Source organism: Chiloscyllium plagiosum, unplaced genomic scaffold, assembly GCF_037043375.1.
Source record: "Chiloscyllium plagiosum isolate Xiang-an unplaced genomic scaffold, Cpla_swu_hap1 HiC_scaffold_11, whole genome shotgun sequence".
NCBI classification, from domain to species: Eukaryota; Metazoa; Chordata; class Chondrichthyes; order Orectolobiformes; family Hemiscylliidae; genus Chiloscyllium; species Chiloscyllium plagiosum.
Window position 1 is genome coordinate 20,328,306 of NW_028270149.1, and position 18,265 is coordinate 20,346,570.

The 18,265-nt window shown below is 40.8% G+C and overlaps 1 protein-coding gene across 1 annotated transcript in view; it reads right to left on the bottom strand.

Moving 5' to 3' along the window:
- ar (androgen receptor) overlaps nucleotides 1-18,265 on the bottom strand; it is a 237,269-nt gene that overhangs the window by 25,540 nt on the left and 193,464 nt on the right. Inside the window, exon 6 of the mRNA XM_043705049.2 lies at nucleotides 423-553. Coding sequence (XP_043560984.1) covers nucleotides 423-553 — 131 coding nt within the window. The remainder of the gene's footprint in view (nucleotides 1-422; nucleotides 554-18,265) is intronic.

Genomic DNA, 18,265 nt, shown 5'->3' on the forward strand with positions numbered 1-18,265 from the left:
ATATAGCCTTTGATCAATTTGCCAAGGTCATTGATGGGGGAGGGGCCAGGCACTTTCCATCCAAAGTTTTCACAATCTTATTTTAGTCATTCAAAAATATTTTTATTCTAAGTACATCTCACTCTTGTCCTGATGCTTACCCAAAATAAAGCATGGTTTTCTAGCTTTCCTTTTGTGATACTCTCTGAAAAGGAAAGTTAGACTGCCTGAACGACGTTTACAAAAGTCTGGAAGTTTGCTGGTTCAGTGATACCAACTGGGATCTTGCTGCAGCACTTGTTCAATTTGGTATCCATGAAAGTTGAATTAAAAAAATAACTTGTGAAGATAAATCCATATCGCACAGTAAGAAAATATTACCTACAATTGCAGATATCACATTCAGCTGTCTTTTCCGCAGTTTGCTTTAAGTACATACTTACTAATGCTAAAGAGTAGCAACACTTTCATGCAAAGGAACTCATCCTGAGAAATATGAAGCCACTGAAACTCCTGGGACAGTCGTTGCATTTCCACACAGAGATTATACATAGTTGATTTTTGCATCCGTTGCCTGTAAATGCATGAGAAAAAAAGTGTAACAACAGGTGGCAGAGACCACAGTATCAAATTTTATAAATGTTATGCTTCCTGTCATTATTACAAAATGATCAGAGGTACTTTATCTATTTACTATATATTGCACATAAAAAAACTATTGCTAACTTGCATTAAAATGAATAATGTAGGTATTTTCAAAGAAATGGTTAAGATATCTTTATGAAGAGGTTTTCTCTCGAAATCATTAGACTACCTGGATTGCAGGATATTCATCAGCCTTTGTAATGAAAGGTGTTGCTTTATTTGCTCTTCCTAATCAATGCTAAATTTAAAGTCAGCTCACCTGGGTGCTAATTAGACATTCCTAAGGAAAAATAAATTTCATACTGAATACATGAAATAGCTGTAATTAACTACAATGAATATGTATAATAATAACACACAACACTGATTATCTTTGTAAAGGAACAGGACAGGTTGAATAGTAGTTTTCAAAAGGATGCTTCTGTGGGAAAAGGAGGATTATTGTTTTACATGTGATAAAACCGTTTGTTAAATTCTGTACATAAACCATTAAATTGTGGACCTATCTGAAAGCTTGTTGGTGATACTGGTATCAAAATAGAAACAGCAATCTTACGTGTATGCTTTTCCATCAAGTGTCATTCTTGCTCTTACACCTATTCATTGTTCTATTTTCCTGCTGGCTGTTTTAAATTTGCCGTTTATGGGCTGTGGGCATCACATTTGTTAGCCATCGAGTCATAGATTCATACAGAATGGAAACAGACCTTTGATCCAACCAGTCCATGCCAAACATAATCCCAAGCTAAATTTGTCACACCTGCCTCATATCCTTTCAAACCTTTCCTATTCATATATCCATTCAAATGTCTTTTAAACATTGTAATTGTACCTGTATCCACCACTTCCTAAGGAAGTTCACTGCATGTGAACTACCCTCTGTGTAAAAAATTGCCTCTTAGGTCTTTTTTAAAATCTCTCTTCTCTTACCAGAAAAATGTGCCCCCTAGTCTTGAAATGCCCCATCTTCAGGTAAAGATAACTATCACCAATTTTATCTTATTATTTTATAAACTTCTATTAAGTCACCTCTCAACCTCCTATGCTCCAGTGGAAAAAAATCCCAGCCTATCCAACCTTTCTTTATAACTCAAACCTTCCATATCCAGCAGCAACCTTCCATACCTGGCAAACATCTTCTGAATCTTCTCCAGCTTCATAATATCCTTCTTATAATGGGACACAGTATTCCAGAAGAGGCCTCACCAATGTCCTGTAAAACCTCAATATAATGTCCCAACTCCTATATTCAAAGGACTAAGTATGCAGGAAAGTGTGTCAAATGCAATCACTCTGTCTATATGTGACACAAACTTTACAGAATTATGTACCCGCACCCCTAAGTCCCTCTATTCTTCAACACTACCCAAGACCTTATTATTAATTGTATTAGCCCTACCCTTGTTTGTTGTACAAAAATGCAATACCTCGCATTTATCCAGATTGAACTCCATTTGCCAAGTTACAGCGCATTGACCCATTTGATCAAGATCCTTTTGTAATCTTAGAAAACCTTCACAGTCTATTATGCCACCAATTTTGGTGTCAGCTACAAACTTACTAATTGTGTCTTCTATATTCTCATCCAAATTATTTACATAAATGACAAACAAAAGAGGACCCAGAACCGATCCCTGTGGTACACCGCTGGTCACAGGCCTCCAGTCCAAAAAAAACAACCTTCCACCATTACTCTCTGTCTCCTGCCGTAAGCCAATTATGTATCCAGTTGGTAAGCACATCCTGAATCCATGTGACCTAACTTTACTAATTACTGTACCATGCGGAACCTTGTCAAAGGCTTTACTAAAATCCAAATAAACAATGTCTGCTGCCCTGCCACCACCAACATTTTTGGTATCTTCCTCAAAAAAATTCAATCAAGTTCGTGAAACATGATTTGCCTCGCATAAAACCATGCTGACTATTGCTAATCAAGTTTTGCCTCTCTAAATGTCCATAAATCCTATCTTTTATAATCACCTCCAAAAATTTACCCACCCTAATTACTCTTGAGAAGTCAGTGGTGAGCTGCTTTTTTGAATTGATGCAGTCCATGGTGTACCCACTGTCTTGTTAGGAAGGGAGTTCTGATTTTGATGATAGTTTCCTGTTTGGCTTCAATCCTTATACACTTTATAGCAATTCAGATGATATTTAAGAGTCAACCATAGTGTTGTGAGTCAGGAGTTACCTCTAGGGTACAGTAATAAAGGGTGGCAGATTTTTTCCATTAAAGGTCTCAGAGAACCAGACAGGTTTTTACAACAACAAATTAATGGAACTAATTATTTTAAATTTCAGAGTTACTAAATAATTTTGTATGATTGAACCTGTGTCCCCAAAATATTGGTCTGGGCCCCTCAATTACTACTATACCATTCAAACAGTTTACAGGGACATGAGGACAAACCTCAAATCCCAGTTTCACATATAAAAATATAGAGACATCAACAATGACATTTGTACATTAGACAATACTGTTACATACAAAAGTGCAATGATTCCCTTTTATTCTGAGACTACGTAAACTTGGACCAGGTGGAAGCATTCAGATCCCACTTAAATGAAGTAGCAGTTACATTAGGGGTTCTTAAAGGGTTAGTATTGAAACTGCAATAAGTATTATTCAATGTGATGATGTCATACAGTCTTAGGTGGGAAAAACAGAGGTCCAGTTTGATGATCCAATGGAATAAAATCTGTCAAGACTGGTTTCTGAGAAATCTCAGTAATTATGTCTAACTGGTCAATATAGCCTGTACCTATTGATATCAGGAAATAACCTAAATCTTGGTGTAAAGAGAAATGCCTTTTCTCGTTAGGACCTCTGAATACTTTATTGTCTACCATTGTTAACCAAACATGACCCAAGACCAAGGATAGAAAGATAAATTAGTGGCAGCACTGTATTCCAAATACTACCTGGTAATGGTTGGTTCTGCAACACTGTTGAGTGATCCCAACAATATTCCAGCTTGAAACTGTCACAATGGGAAAAACGTTTGTGAAGCACTGCCATGAATATACCAAAATATCCAAGGATAATATATTTAAATGGCTTGCAAAATGTATACATTTCTTTTCAATTTAACACATACTGCAACACTTATCAATTATTCTTTCTCTGTTATGCTACTCCCATTACATAGTGCTCATTACTCGAATGCTCTAGGGTCCCTTTTGTACTGCTTACATACTAGGGATTCCTAAATACTACAGGAATTCTACAAGCTCTCTATTTTGTCAAGTTCCCAAGATCTTCCTAACATTCCACAGTCTAACTAGTGAAGTGTGTCCTTTTGAATAGCTTCTCAAATGCAGCTGAGACATTTAATTTGACAAAATTGGAGAAGATGCAGAATATGTATTTTGTCTCTTCATTGCTGTCAACAATAAGATGAAGCAGAATTCATAGGCTTGATCATCTCATACATAGAAATATTGCTTTAAACCTTCAAAAAGTTATTAAATTTGACAGTCTGAAGATGATTAAATTTTATATCTAACAGATGCTTGTTATCATGCTGTTTAACATTGTGATTGTAAGAAATGTTAATAAAATTGTGACATGTAAAATGTGTATCACAATGGAAGTATTTTCACACCATTCATTATACCTCTTTCAAATTGCAAACTGTTTACATAAGAGAAAGCCGGTTTCTCAGGATCAGCCAGAGTGAAGAAATGCATTTGATCTCTAAATAACAAAATAGTTACACATATATATCTCTCAGCAGGGGGACAATTAATTATGGAGTATTAGTACAATAGTTTATAATTATAAACTAGCATTTCCCCAAACTTATTATGATTTGGTCAATGGGCCCTAGTATTATCTCTTTACAGTTGCTGATGGCCCCGTTCTTATATGCTTAACAGGTTAAAACCAAAGCAATCAACAAAATTCATCTTGATGCTATAAATTCAAGGTCTGTTGTTAGTTTTAGCTTGACTTGAGAATGATGTCTACACATGGATCTGAGTTTCTGCCAAAGGTTTTTATGTGAGTGATTATGCTGATTCTCAATGAAAAGATCTTTGGCTCTTACAGCAGTATGCACCAGTGGAATCCAGGGTGTATGATTTGCTTTCTTTTCTGCTACTGTTCTGTATCACCATTAAGACATTTTAGATGCAGGTTGACAGACAAGTTGCCACCATTTTTGAATAGTTAGAAACAGGTTTCCCAGTCATTAAGGCCAATGCTGCCACAATTCAAGCAATGATTTAGAGCATCCCCAAAATGTTAGTCACTTCAGCATTGAAAAAGGACCTGGCTAAAAAAACATTTTTTGGCATCTGGTCAGTGTTTGGTCATCAAAATTGAATTTGCAAGAGTTTCTGTCTGAGTGTGCGCAGAACTGGCTTTAAGAAGAATACCAGCATTATTTGACGGTAAGGCTGTTGATATTTTTCACTGCATTGTTTATCTGCTCTTCTTGCCTCTGGGTAGAGCTGTCACATTCCTGAAGTCAGAGATGAGGATGGTGGGAGAAAGGAGATGGGAATTTTTTATCCAAAGTTGAGAGGTGCATTTGTACCATCATGCCCACTCAAGTGACTGTCTCAGCCCCCACACCTAGCTCCAGCCCTACCTTACGTCCTTGTTTGTAGATCTGATGTGTGTTTACCATTTCCCAGACCTTCCCCTCACTGAGGATGAATGTTTAGTCCTCAACAAAGGCCTCACCCTCATCCCACTACGCTCCCAGATTAATGAGTTCAGCATACATTGCGACCTTGAATATTTCTTCCGCTGCCTCCGCCTCCGGGCTCAGATTTTCAACTAAGACTCCAACCCACCCACCACAGACTCTTTCTCTCGCATCCAACACACCCCATCCAGCTGGACACCCCATGTTAGCCTGTTACCCTCCTTTGACCTTTTCATTTCAAACTGCCGCCTTGACATCGACTGCCTCAACCTGTCCACACACCTCATCCACTCACAATGCGCAGCTCTCCACTCCTTCCGCTCCAACCCCAACCTTAAATTAAACCCTCAGGCAATTGGGGGGGAAGGCGGTAACTGCTTGGCGCACCGACCTCTACCCTGCTGAAGCCTGGCGCCAATTCACAGACACCTCCTCCTACTGCTCCCTCGACCATGACCTCACCTCTCATCACCAAATCACCATCTCTCAGATCATCTACAACTTCATCTCCCCTGGGGATCTCCCATCTACAGCCTCCAACATCATTGTCAGTGAACCCCGCAACACCTGATTCCACCTCCTATCAACGATTCACAAACCTGACTTCCTCAGTCGACCCATTGTCTCAGCCTGCACCTGTCCCACTGAACTCATCTCTGCCTACCTTGACACCGTCCTGTCCCCCTTAGTCCAGGAACTCCCCACCTAAGTTCAGGACACCACCCACGCTCTTCAGCTCCTTCAAAATTTCTGTTTCCCCAGCTCCCAAGGCCTCATCTTCACCATGGATATCCAGTCACTGTACAGATGGATCCGCAAAGACAAAGGCCTCCTAGCCCTCCGTTTCTTCTTCTCACACCATCCAAACCAGTACCCTTCCACCAACACCCTCATCTGCCTGGCTGAACCGGTCCTCACCCTCAACTTCTCCTTCCAATCATCCAAGTTCCTCCAAACTAAAATGGTAGCCATGGGCACCCGCATGGGACCCAGCTATGCCTGCCTCTTTGTCGGGTATGTGGAACGGTTCATCTTCAGCAGTTACACCGGCACCACCATTATATCATGTTCCGCCATTATATCAATGACTGTATTGGCACTGCTTCGTGCTCCCACAAGGATGTTGAACAGTTCATTAACTTTACCAACACCTTCCACCCTGACCTCAAATTCACCTGGACCATCTCAGACCCTCCCTCTCCTTCCTGGACCTCTCCATCTCTGTCTCCGGTGATTGACTAACCAAGAACAACTAGTACAAGCCCACCGACTCCCACAGCTACCCAGTCTACACCTCTTCCTGCCACACCTCCTGTAAAAACGCCATCCCTTATTCCCAATTCCTCCGCCTCCGCTGCATCTGTTCCCAGGATGACCAATTCCACCTTAGAAAATTCCAAATGGCCGCTTCCTTCCAAGATCGCAATTTCCCTTACCAAGTGGTTGATGATGCCCTCCAGCGCTTCTCCTCCACTTCTCGCACCACCGCCCTTGAACCCGACCCCTTGCAAGGCAACAAGGACAGAACCCCCCCATGGTCCTCACCTTCCACCCCACCAACCTCCACATACATTGCATCATCCTCTGCCACTTCCATCACCTCCAAATGGACCCCACCACCATAGATATATTTCCCTCCCCTTCCTTATCAGTGTTCCAGAGAGACCATTCCCTCCGTGACTCCCTCATCAGGTCCATGCCATAATTCTAGCACCTTTTCCTGCCACAGCAGGAAGTATAAAACCTGCGCCCACACCACTCCCTCACCTCTGTCCAAGGCCCCAAAGGATCCTTCCACATCTGACAGAAATTTACCTATACCTCGACCAATGTCATCTACTGTATCCGTTGCACCCGATTTGGTCTCCTCTACATCGGGGAGACAGGATGCCTACTTGCAGATTCTTTCAGAGAACATCCCCATGGCTGAACACGTCAACTCCCCCTCCCACTCCGTCAAGAACATGCAGGTCCTGGGCTGCATCCACCGTCAAACCATTACCTCCCGACACCTGGAAGAAGAACACTTCATATTCCGTCTTGTGACTCTCCACCCACCAGGATAATGAGGATTTCAACAGTTTTCTCATTTCCTCTCCCCTGACATTATCTCAGTCCCTGCTGCCCTCCTGACCCGTCCATCACCTTTCCCAGCTATCTGCTCCATCTCCCACCGACCTATCGCTTTCTCCCTCACCTTCATCTATCTATCACTTTCTCAGCTAACTTCCCCCCCAAAACCCACACTCCTCCCACAAGCCCCATTCCTGATGAAGGGCTTCTGCCGGAAACATCGATTCTTCTGCTCCTTGTATGCTGCCTGACCTGCTGTGCTTTTCCAAGAACACACTTTCGACTCTGATCCTCAGCATCTGCCGTCCTCACTTTCTCCTGCTGTGAGTGTAAAACCTCAGCTTGAATATGATTGCGGCCACAGGATTTGTTGCTTTTCATTAATTTAATTGATTGCTCCAGGTCTCCCTTTAATGTGGTTCATCCATTGATTCCACAAAGGGAACCAGGGTATATCCTGGAGAGTATCAACTACTATTATGGATTAATGATTGAAGAATTGCAGAATTTTTTTAAACTTATACACTGACATTGTCATTTTTAAGGAGAAAGTGAGGACTGCAGATGCTGGAGTACCAGAGTTGAAAAATGTCGTGCTGGAAAAACACAGCAGGCCAGGCAGCATCCGAGGAGCAGAAGAATCAACGTTTCGGGCATAAGCCCTTCTTCAGGAATCTGAAACGTCGATCCTCCTGCTCCTCGGATGCTGCCTGGCCTGCTGTGTTTTTCCAGCATGACATTGTCATTTTTAACAAGAGAAAGACTATCTTGTGAATGATCTTGGTGGCCCTCATAGCTTCAACATACTCCTGGGTTTCTTGGGCTTTCTCTTCCTACCATGTGTCCTCTGGAGCTAGGCATAAGCTGACAGTCTGGGGCAGTTGAATTGCTGCTTTCTTAACTTGCAACCTTGAGTTGTTTGCCAGACAATGAAGATGGCTCAATTTTGTCCTAAATGGTGGCATAGTGGCTCAGTGGTTAGCACTGCTGCCTCACAGCACCAGGGACCCGGGTTCGATCCCAGCCTCGGGCGACTGTCTGTGTGGAGTTTGCACATTCTCCCCGTATCTGTGTGGGTTTCCTTCAGGTGCTCTGGTTTCCTCACACAATCCAAAGATGCTAAATTGCCGATAGTGCTAGGGTAGGGGAATGGGTCTGGGTGGGTTACACTTCGGAGGGTTGGAGTGGAGTTGTTGGGCCAAAGGGCCTGTTTCCATACTCTAGGGAATCTAATCTAATCACATTTTAGCATTGCTTTCTTTAAACTAATATTGGTGACAATTACCCACAGCACAGGAGCTGAGTATAGCTGATTTTATCTGACTAATCCCACCCAAGAGAAACTGAGATGGCTGTATGAAGATTTTCCAGGTCATGTATTGTGCTTGGAAATTCCCCTCCTTGACTGACCTTGCTGAAATGGTCGCCATTCCAGGATCAAGGTGCTCCTGAGAACATTATATAAGAGATTGGTAGAGCCTCTTCACCACATCAAAGTGGCAACAGGAATATCGGGAGAGTAGGCCATTCTGTTCATTAAGCTTGCTCTGCCATATACTTATATCATGACAGATCAATTACCTGAATACCGCTTTCAAGTACTACCCTCATATCCCTTAATATCATTATTATCCAGAAATCTATCGATTTTCATCTTGATCATGCACAGTATTTGAACTTAAATTCAACATTATCTCACTGAAGGAAAATCCCGTTATTTTAGTCTTAAATGGACTATGCCTTCTTATGAGATTATGTCTTCTGGTTTTGGGCTGTCTAGCTGTTGTGAACATTCTACGCACATCATTCCTGTGGTTCACTAGAAAGATTTTGTATGTTTAAATGGTGTAACTTCTCACTCTTCAAAATTAGAGGATACAGGCCCAATTTTCTGAATCCTTCCTTAATAGATAATCCTGCCATCTCAGGGATTAATGTGGTGAAGGCCCATTGCATTCCATCAAAGTCAAGTATATCCTTCCTGAGGTAAGAATACCAAAACACTGCACAATACTCCAAATGCAGTCTCACTAAGGCTATATGCAATTGTAGCAAGGTATCTGTATCTCTGTACACGAGTCTTCTTGTGATATAGGTCAGCATACCATCTGCCTTCCTAAATGCTTACTGCAACTGCATGCTGCCCTTTTAGTGACTCATAAATAAGGATACACAAATCTTTTGGACATTTATCCTCTCACTATTTAAGAAATATTCTGTCTTTCTGCATTTTCCAAAGTGAAAAATTTCACACTTAAGAGTCATAGTATATGGAATGAGCTGCCAGAGGAAGTGGTGGAGGCTAGTACAATTGCAACATTTAAAAGGCATTTGGATGGGTATATGAATAGGAAGGATTTAGAGGGATATGGGCTGGGTGCTGGCAGGTAGGACTAGATTGGGTTGGGATATCTGGTCCTTATTCACATAATATTCCATTTGCCATGTTCTTGTCCATTCACAGCTTTCAACGTTTCATCAAAGCCACCTTGCATCTTCTTCATATCTTACATTCCTACTTATCTTTGTGTCATTAGAAAATTTGAAAATATTACATGTGGTCTCCATGTCCAAATAATTTACATAGATTCTGAACATCTGAGGTCTCAGCAATCATCTTTTGGTAGCCTACTGATATCCTGCAAATGACCTGGTTATTCCTAGTCACTGTTTTCTAAATGTTAATGAATTCTCAAGCAATGCCAGTACATGGCCCCCAATACCATGTCCTCTAATCTTATTTATTAATCTCCTTTGTGCAATCTTATCAAAAGCCATCTGAAAATTCAATTACAACTATTGGTTCTCCCTTATTTATGCAACAATATTCTTAAAAAAAAGTCTAACAGGTTTTTCAAATGTGATATCCTTTTCTCAAATCCATATTGACTCTGCCCAATCATACCATTATTTTCTATATGCCTCGATATCACATCCTTCAGGACAGATTCTAACATTTTCCTCATTACTGGTCTCAAACAAACAGGTCTCTTAGATCTCCATTTTCTCTCTTTTTCTCTTAAGTAATGGGGTACATTTACTACAATCTCCAGTCTGCAAGAACTTTTCCAGATCTATAGAATTTTGAAAGTTGATCAACAATACGTCCAATTTCCTTATAGCTGTGTTCTTCAACAATCAGGATGTAGCTCATTTGGTTTAGGGAATTTAGGAATCTTCAATCCAGTTAATTTTTTGAGTACTATAATTTTATTTTTACAACAAAAACTGACCATCAGATGTGCATACCACTGACAAGGCCAGTATTTATCATCCATCTCTTGGTGGTGGTGAGTTACCTTCTTGAATTGCTGCAGGGAGATCTACACTGTTGTTGAACTGGGGTTCCCTTGACCCAGCATTAGCGACGGATATACTTCCATGTCAGGATGACATGTTGCTTGGAGAGGAACTGGTGATGCTCACATGCACCTGTTGCATTATCGTTCTAGGTGATACAGGTCATAGGTTTGGAAAGTACGATTAATATTACCAGTTGTCAGTACGTCATTTTCACAAATCTCTTCAGGCTGTAGCATTTTGAAAAGATGTTCAGTATCTTTCTCTGTGAAGAAAGCAATTTAGCTTCTCTGTATTATCCTATTCGCCATTAAAAGTTCTCCTCTCTCAGCTGTCATGGACCCACAACTGTCCTTATTAGTCTTTTTCTATTCATATATCTAAAATATCTAAAATACAGTTCACCTTTCATTTTTTTCTAGGTGGACTCATAATCTTTTTTCCCTATCTATCATTTTGTTGGGCATCCATTATTGGTTTCTAAATTGTTCACCCGATCAAGGTGCAGTGCCCCGAAAGCTTGTGATTTCAAATAAACCTGTTGGACTATAACCTGATGTCATGTTACTTAGAGATAGAATCATACAGCACAGAAACAGACCCTTTCGTCCCACTCATCCGTGCCGACCAACCATTCCAATCTGACCTAGTCCCATTTGCCAGCAGTTGGCTCATATCTCTCTAAACCCTTCCCATTCAAATACCCATCTAGATGCCTTTTAAATGTGGTAATTGCACTGATCTCCACCACTTCCTGATGCAGGAGCAGCATTCCAAAAACTTGTGATTTCAAATAAATGTTTTGGACTATAATCTGGTGTCATATGACTTCTGACTTTATCCACCCCAGTCCAATACTGGCACCCCCACATCTGTCGTAAATAGAGTTCCAGAGTCACAGAGATGTACAGCACGGGTCGGCTGACTTCTTATGATAGATAGTCTAACCAAGGGGATAGAAACTATCTAGTGAGGAAACACAGTACCTGCTCTTTCAAACTCTCTCAGAGCTAAATATATTTACCTCTACAGTTTACCTCTAATTTCAAACAGTAATAACCCATCCTACTCAATCCTACCACTTTGGCAATACTTCCATACCAAAGATAAATCTAATGAATTTTGATGTACTCCTCCAATAAAAGTACACTCTTTATTTTGTAGAGATACTGAAATTATTCATAATTATACAGAAAACTTCAACTCTTAAGGAATATAACTTGCTTTAAAGAAGTGGCACAAAAGGAGGCTATTTGTAAACGGGAGCCCTACAGTGTGGAAACAGGCCCACCAAGTCCACACCGACCCTCTGAAGAGTAACCCACCCAGACCCATTCTCTTACCATATATTTACCTTGACCAGTGCACCTAATCTATACATCCCTGAACACTATGGACAATTTAGCACAGCCAATTCACTTAACCTGCAGATTTTTGGATTTGAAATGAAAGTTTTGCACATGTATCCATGTCAGTATCAGTTCAATCCCTTGGCCTTTATGAAAATACAAGTTTTTATTAAGTAATTTTTGTCCACAATCATTATGTAATGTCCACGAGGCACCAGTGCTGCCTCACAGCGCCAGAGACCAGGGTTCAATTCCCGCCTCAGGTGACTGACTGTGTGGAGTTTGCACATTCTCCCCGTGTCTGCGTGGGTTTCCTCTGGGTGCTCCGGTTTCCTCCCACAATCCAAAAATGTGCAGGTTAGGTGAACTGGCCAAGCTAAATTGCCCATAATGTTAGGTGAAGGGGGGTAGGAGAATGGGTCTGGGTGGGCTGAGCTTCGGTGGGTTGGTGTGGACTTGTTGGGCCGAAGGGCCTGTTTCCACACTGTAATTAATCTATCGTAAATCTAAACTATCTAAAGATGAAGAAACATTGGATGGACAGCTCGAAGATAAACTTGAATATCCTCTGCACTTATGGCTGCCATATCCATGAAAAGGACTTCAGCCTAGAAACCAATATCTGAATTGCTTCCACTCTTAGGAAATATGCATAAGGCTTCTGAAATAGGTGGACAAAGGACAATAGTCACTTTTAAGGATATAAACAGCATTCAGTTAGCTATGACTTCTAATTTAAGCTTGTGACAAATTGAAGGATTCACAAAATGTGTGCAGAACAGAGAACATTTTGCTCCTGATGCTGTTTGTAGTCAGTATAGGCTTCTACTTTTGCGTTTATTGGAGGTACAAGATAACAGTCGAGAGTGTGGTGCTGAAAAAGTGCAGCAGGTCAGGCAACATCCAAGGAACAGGAGAATCAACACTGTGGGCATAAGCCATTCACACTAGATAACATTGTGCTCTTTGGTATACTTGCTGTGACAGGATGCAACTCGTTTATATCAAAGCAGCACTGCTACCCACATTTCTTCACTGCAATAAGAGTGGCATGGCAGCTCAGTGGTTGGTACTACTGCCTCACAGCTCCAGGGACCTGGGTTCAATTCCAGCCTTAGGTGACTGTCTGTATTGAGTTTGCACATCCTCCCCATATCGTCATGAGTTTCCTCCCACAATCCAAAAATCTGTAGGTTAAGTGAATTGGCTGTGCTAAATTGTCCATAGTGTTCAGGGATGGATAGATTAGGTGCACTGGTCAAGGTAAATATATGGTAAGAGAATGGGTCTGGGTGGGTTACTCTTCAGAGGGTCGGTGTGGACTTGGTGGGCCTGTTTCCACACTGTAGAGCTCCCGTTTACAAGTAGCCTCCTTTTGTGCCACTTCTTTAAAGCAAGTTATATTCCTTAAGAGTTCAAGTCTCACTAAAATTGGTATATCACTGGCAAAATAGTCAACAGATCTGTTCCTGAATCAAACATCTGCTTAAAATTAAGAAAGGTTTCAATCTTGCTCCCAATGCCAATTGGCAAACTGTGCATAACCAATAGGAACAAACCACAATCACATAGTTAAGTGTTCACTTTATTAATTTATTTATTCAGGCGAAGGGAAGCAATGGAAACAACCGAGCACCAATAATACTATGGCCCCGAAGCAGATACATGTATCTACGCAGGATGTATTTTGAGCATGGTGAAACTATGTATGGTACTCTTCTGACTTTGCAGTATACTGCACTAGCCACATGCTAAAGTTGAAGGTCAACTTATCATATTATTTCTTGCATTTAACGCATGGCATGATAAAAGCATAGCACGGTCACAGGATAAATTAGTTGACACCTTTTAAAGGGCAATTTGATATGCAGTAAAATGTCTTACTGCAGACGACATGTACTAGATAGCACGATATATCTGGGAGGAGAAAGTAACCTGATTCATTATACCAAGAGTCAGTCACACCATTTATCATAGGGAGCTCTAATGTAGTCAGTATTCAGGGACAAAGGCATGTGACGGAATGTGAGACAGTTAAGGAGACCAAAAGGGCAGATGTGTCAGCCTCTACAACTGTCCAACAAGTCGGAGATTCTTTCAGCTTCTTTGGATGAGAATGGGGCAGTGGGATAAATGAGCTAACTGACCATAGTACCATTGAACACAAAGCCATTTAAATTAGGGGAGTCAAGAGGAATGTAGCAGGAGTTGGGAACAACACAGTTAGGGGGATTGTCACTGCACTATACAGTGAAGAATGAGAGTTAAGACAGCTGTGTTGCCTGCTCAGTGCCAGGTTTCAGGTTATCTGCTCTGAGCTGGAGAAGATGTTGCAGTCTGGAGCAGGTAAAGGGAGGTGGTAAGGAGGATCAAGTTGTTGTGGCCCATGTAGGCACCAATAACATTAGCAGAACTAAGAAAGAGCTTCTGCATAGCCAGGATGAGGAGCTAGGTACCAAATGAAGAGGCAGAAATCAAAGGTGATAATCTCTGGATTATTACCTGAGCCAAATGCAAATTGGTATTCGGGTAAACAACATTACAGTAATGAATGCAAGGCTGAAAGGTTGACATGGAAAAAATGGGCTGTGGTTCATGGGACTGTGGCATTAACACTAGGGATCTGTACCATTGGGATGGTTGATACCTAAACCATACTGTGTTAGTTTGCTTGCGAATCACATAACTAGGAAAGTAGAGTGTGTTTTAAATAAATACTGGAGGGAAGGACCCACATTGGGAAGTTGTGATTTCATCAATGAGTGGAGTAAAGCCAACAAAGGAAGGAAATAATGTGGGAAACGATAAACCGACAAGGACAGGAAGGAACAGAAAATGCCAATACAAGAGTAAACTAGCAGATAAGACGAGCGGTACAAAAATAATAAAACAACAGTACTAAAGACACTGACTTTGAATACAGGCAACGTTTGAAACAAAATAGATGAACAAGAGCACAAGTTGAGGAAAGTAAGTACAATACAGAAGCCATTACTAAGATGTGGCTGTAGGATAACCTAGATTGGGATATGAATATTGAAGGGTATATGATATTTAGAAAGAACAAGAGGCTAGGAAAGAGTGGAGAAGTGGCTCTGTTAATTAAACATGATATTGGGCAGTGTAGAGACTGATGACCTAATTTTAGGAAACCACAATATAGAAGCAGCCTGGGTAGAGATGAAGAATGATAAAAGCAAGAGGTCACTTGTGGGAGAACTTGAGTGAACATCCCCTAACAATAACCACATTTTAGAATAGGGTATCAAGGAAAGGATAATGGGAGCTTGTCAAAAGGGGATAGCAGTAGTCAGGGGGGATTTTAACCTTCAGGTAAAGTAGAAAAATCAGATGAAAATAAGTGGTGTGGATGATGAATTCACTGAATGTTTCTGGGACAACTTCGTACACCAGCATGCTATGGCATCAACCAGATAGCAAGTTATAACAGGCTTGGTTTTTCACAACGAGACAGGATTAATTACTGACCTCACACAGTAACAACACAGATAATATGACTGTATTAAAAATAAGTTTAAGGAAAATAAGTTTAAGGAAAAGAAATGTCTGCTCAAGACTACTATTTTGAAATTAAACAAGGGCAATTATGAGGGTCGAAAGCAGAGCCAGAGAAAGTGAGCTTAAAATAAAGTGAATTTAGGATAAAAGATAGGTCAATAGAGGTGCAGTGGCAAACAATTAAGGGGATATCCAAAAAGCACAGAAGATATACATAAGAAAAATTCTAAGTGTCAGACCTGCATGCACAGTTATCTAACAAAGTCAAAGATAATATCAAACTCAAAGAAAAGGTATATCATTATGCAAAGATTGGTGACAGGTTAGAAGATCAGACAGGATAGAGCAAAGAACAAATAATTATTAGAAGATTAATCACAGCGCCATACAGCATGGAACCTGACTCTTCAGCTCAATTGTCTATGCCAAATAGACATCCAAACCTGACCTAGTCCCATTTACCAGCATTTGACCCAAACCCCTCTGAACTCTTCCTATTCATATAACCAATCAGATGCCTTTTAAATGGTGTAATTGTACCTACCTCCACCATTTCCTTTGGCTGCTCATTCCATATATGCACTACTTTCTGTGTGAAAAAGTTATCTGAATGGTCCTTTGTAAATCTATCTCCTCTCACTTTAAATCTATGCCCTCTAGCTTTGGACTCCCCCACACTTCGAAAAAGGCCATGGCTATTTACCCAATCCATGCTCCGCATAATTTTAGAAACTGCTGTTAATAAGGCATGGAGAGTATTCTAGCCTTCCTAAATGGGACATTAAGACAAAAACAAGGAGATTATGAGTATTTTAAATAAGACACTTATTAGACTTCAACTGAAGTATTGTATACAGTTCTGGGCACTACATAACAGGAAAGATGTGGAGTGAAAAAGGAAAGAGGGAATAAGAAGTTTATAAGAATGGTGTAGAGAGGAGACACATCAGTTGAGGAAAGATTGGATACACTGAGACTTTTTTCTATGGAGTGGAATAGATGTTTAAAAAATCCCACAGAGAATTACTTAAGTGCCAACAAGGGTTTTCTTTTTTGGACACCAGAGGCCTGTCACAGGTACATTTGAAGTTTTATCAGTACAAGAAAGCCAAATGAGAGTACATGGTTTTCATATCCCTGTGACTGGTGAAGTTGTTTGACCACATTGTACTCCAGGATCCCTCTTTCAAAGTGACCAAGGACAGGCAACTGAAGGATCACATATTTGAAGCTGTACAGGATAGGAATGTCCAGATCAAGCTAAGTAAGCTTGACGGTGACATCATTGGATGAAGACTCGGAAAGAACTTAACAATGAGGAGGTGATTATTGGTGCAGATGAGGATATAGACCTCAAGCTGAATAAGCAGGTGGAACAGCTTATTGGCAAATAAGTGCAGATCCAATTCTTGCTGTTCTATCACTATGGTAAGCCTTGGAACTGGTCCTTCCCAAGAATGCTTCAAACAGTTGTTGGAACTGTGATGAGGTGGGCACTTCAAACGAGACTATCTTCAACAACCACAGCCACCACTGCAATCTTACTCTGGCTCTTGTTATAACCAGTTACCCATCACTGAACAAGACATTAAAAAGACAGTGTTCTGGCCAGGCACTAGGCAACTTTATGAATACATGAGAATGCCATTTGGGTTCTGTAATGTCTTTGCTATTTTCAAGTAACTGATAGATTAAGCTTTTGGTGAACTAGATTCTAGTCCCTCCTTCTATATCTTAACAATATCTTCCTCAATCTTCGGTTTAACATTTGACGTGAACCTTGAAAGACAAAACATGTCTTTCTTCAGTTGTTGAAGTTTAACTTGTAAGTCAAGCCAGACAACTTTTCCAGACAAACATATGATACCTTGGACACTTTGTTACCAAGGAAGACGTTACGCCTGAAGTTGAGAAAATCTCCAAGAGTCTGGGAGCGGCCTCAAATTAAAGGTCGAGATGGTGTTGCCTTGGGATCCCCACAAGGCTTTCCTCAAGTCCCCTCCAATTCTTCTACCAGTCACCTTAAATCTATGTCCCCTGATAATTGACCTCTCCACAGGAGGAAACAGATTTCCCTGTCCATTTTATCCATGTCCCTCATAATTTTGTACACATCGATTAAGTGAACGAGCCTCTTCTTTTCTAAGGAAAACAACCCTCCTCTACCAAATCTTTTCTCTCACCTGTAATTTTCAAGCCATAGCAATATTTTTATAAATCACATCTGTACTCTCTCCAGAGGACAGTATCTGTCTGGAATTCATTGCTAAGTTTGATGGCTGGGGCAGAAATCCTCAACTCATGAAATGGTGTGAAGGCATATGTGGAAAAGGCAGGAGAATGGCACTAGATAATAGAATTAGTGAAGACTCAATAAGCTACATGGCCTACTTCTGCACTGTAACAATTCTGTTTATCTGTGACTAATTTAAAAGGAACCTAGATATACTACTAAAATGTAGCAACCTGCAAGGTTACAAACCAAGTGCGATTTTATTTAGCTAGTTTATTTAGCCTGTGCTGAAGGGTCTCTTTTGTGGGGAGTATCTAAGGTGTATAGCCAAGGTCTTTTCCACAGGGTAAGGGAGTTCAAAACTACAGGGCGTAGGTTTAAGGTGAGAAGGGAAAGATTTAGGGAAGATAAGGTGAGAAGGGAAAGGGACCTGAGGAGCAATCCTTTTAGACAGAGAGTGGTGTGTAGATGGAATGAACTATCAGCGGAAGTGGTAGAGGCAAGTACAA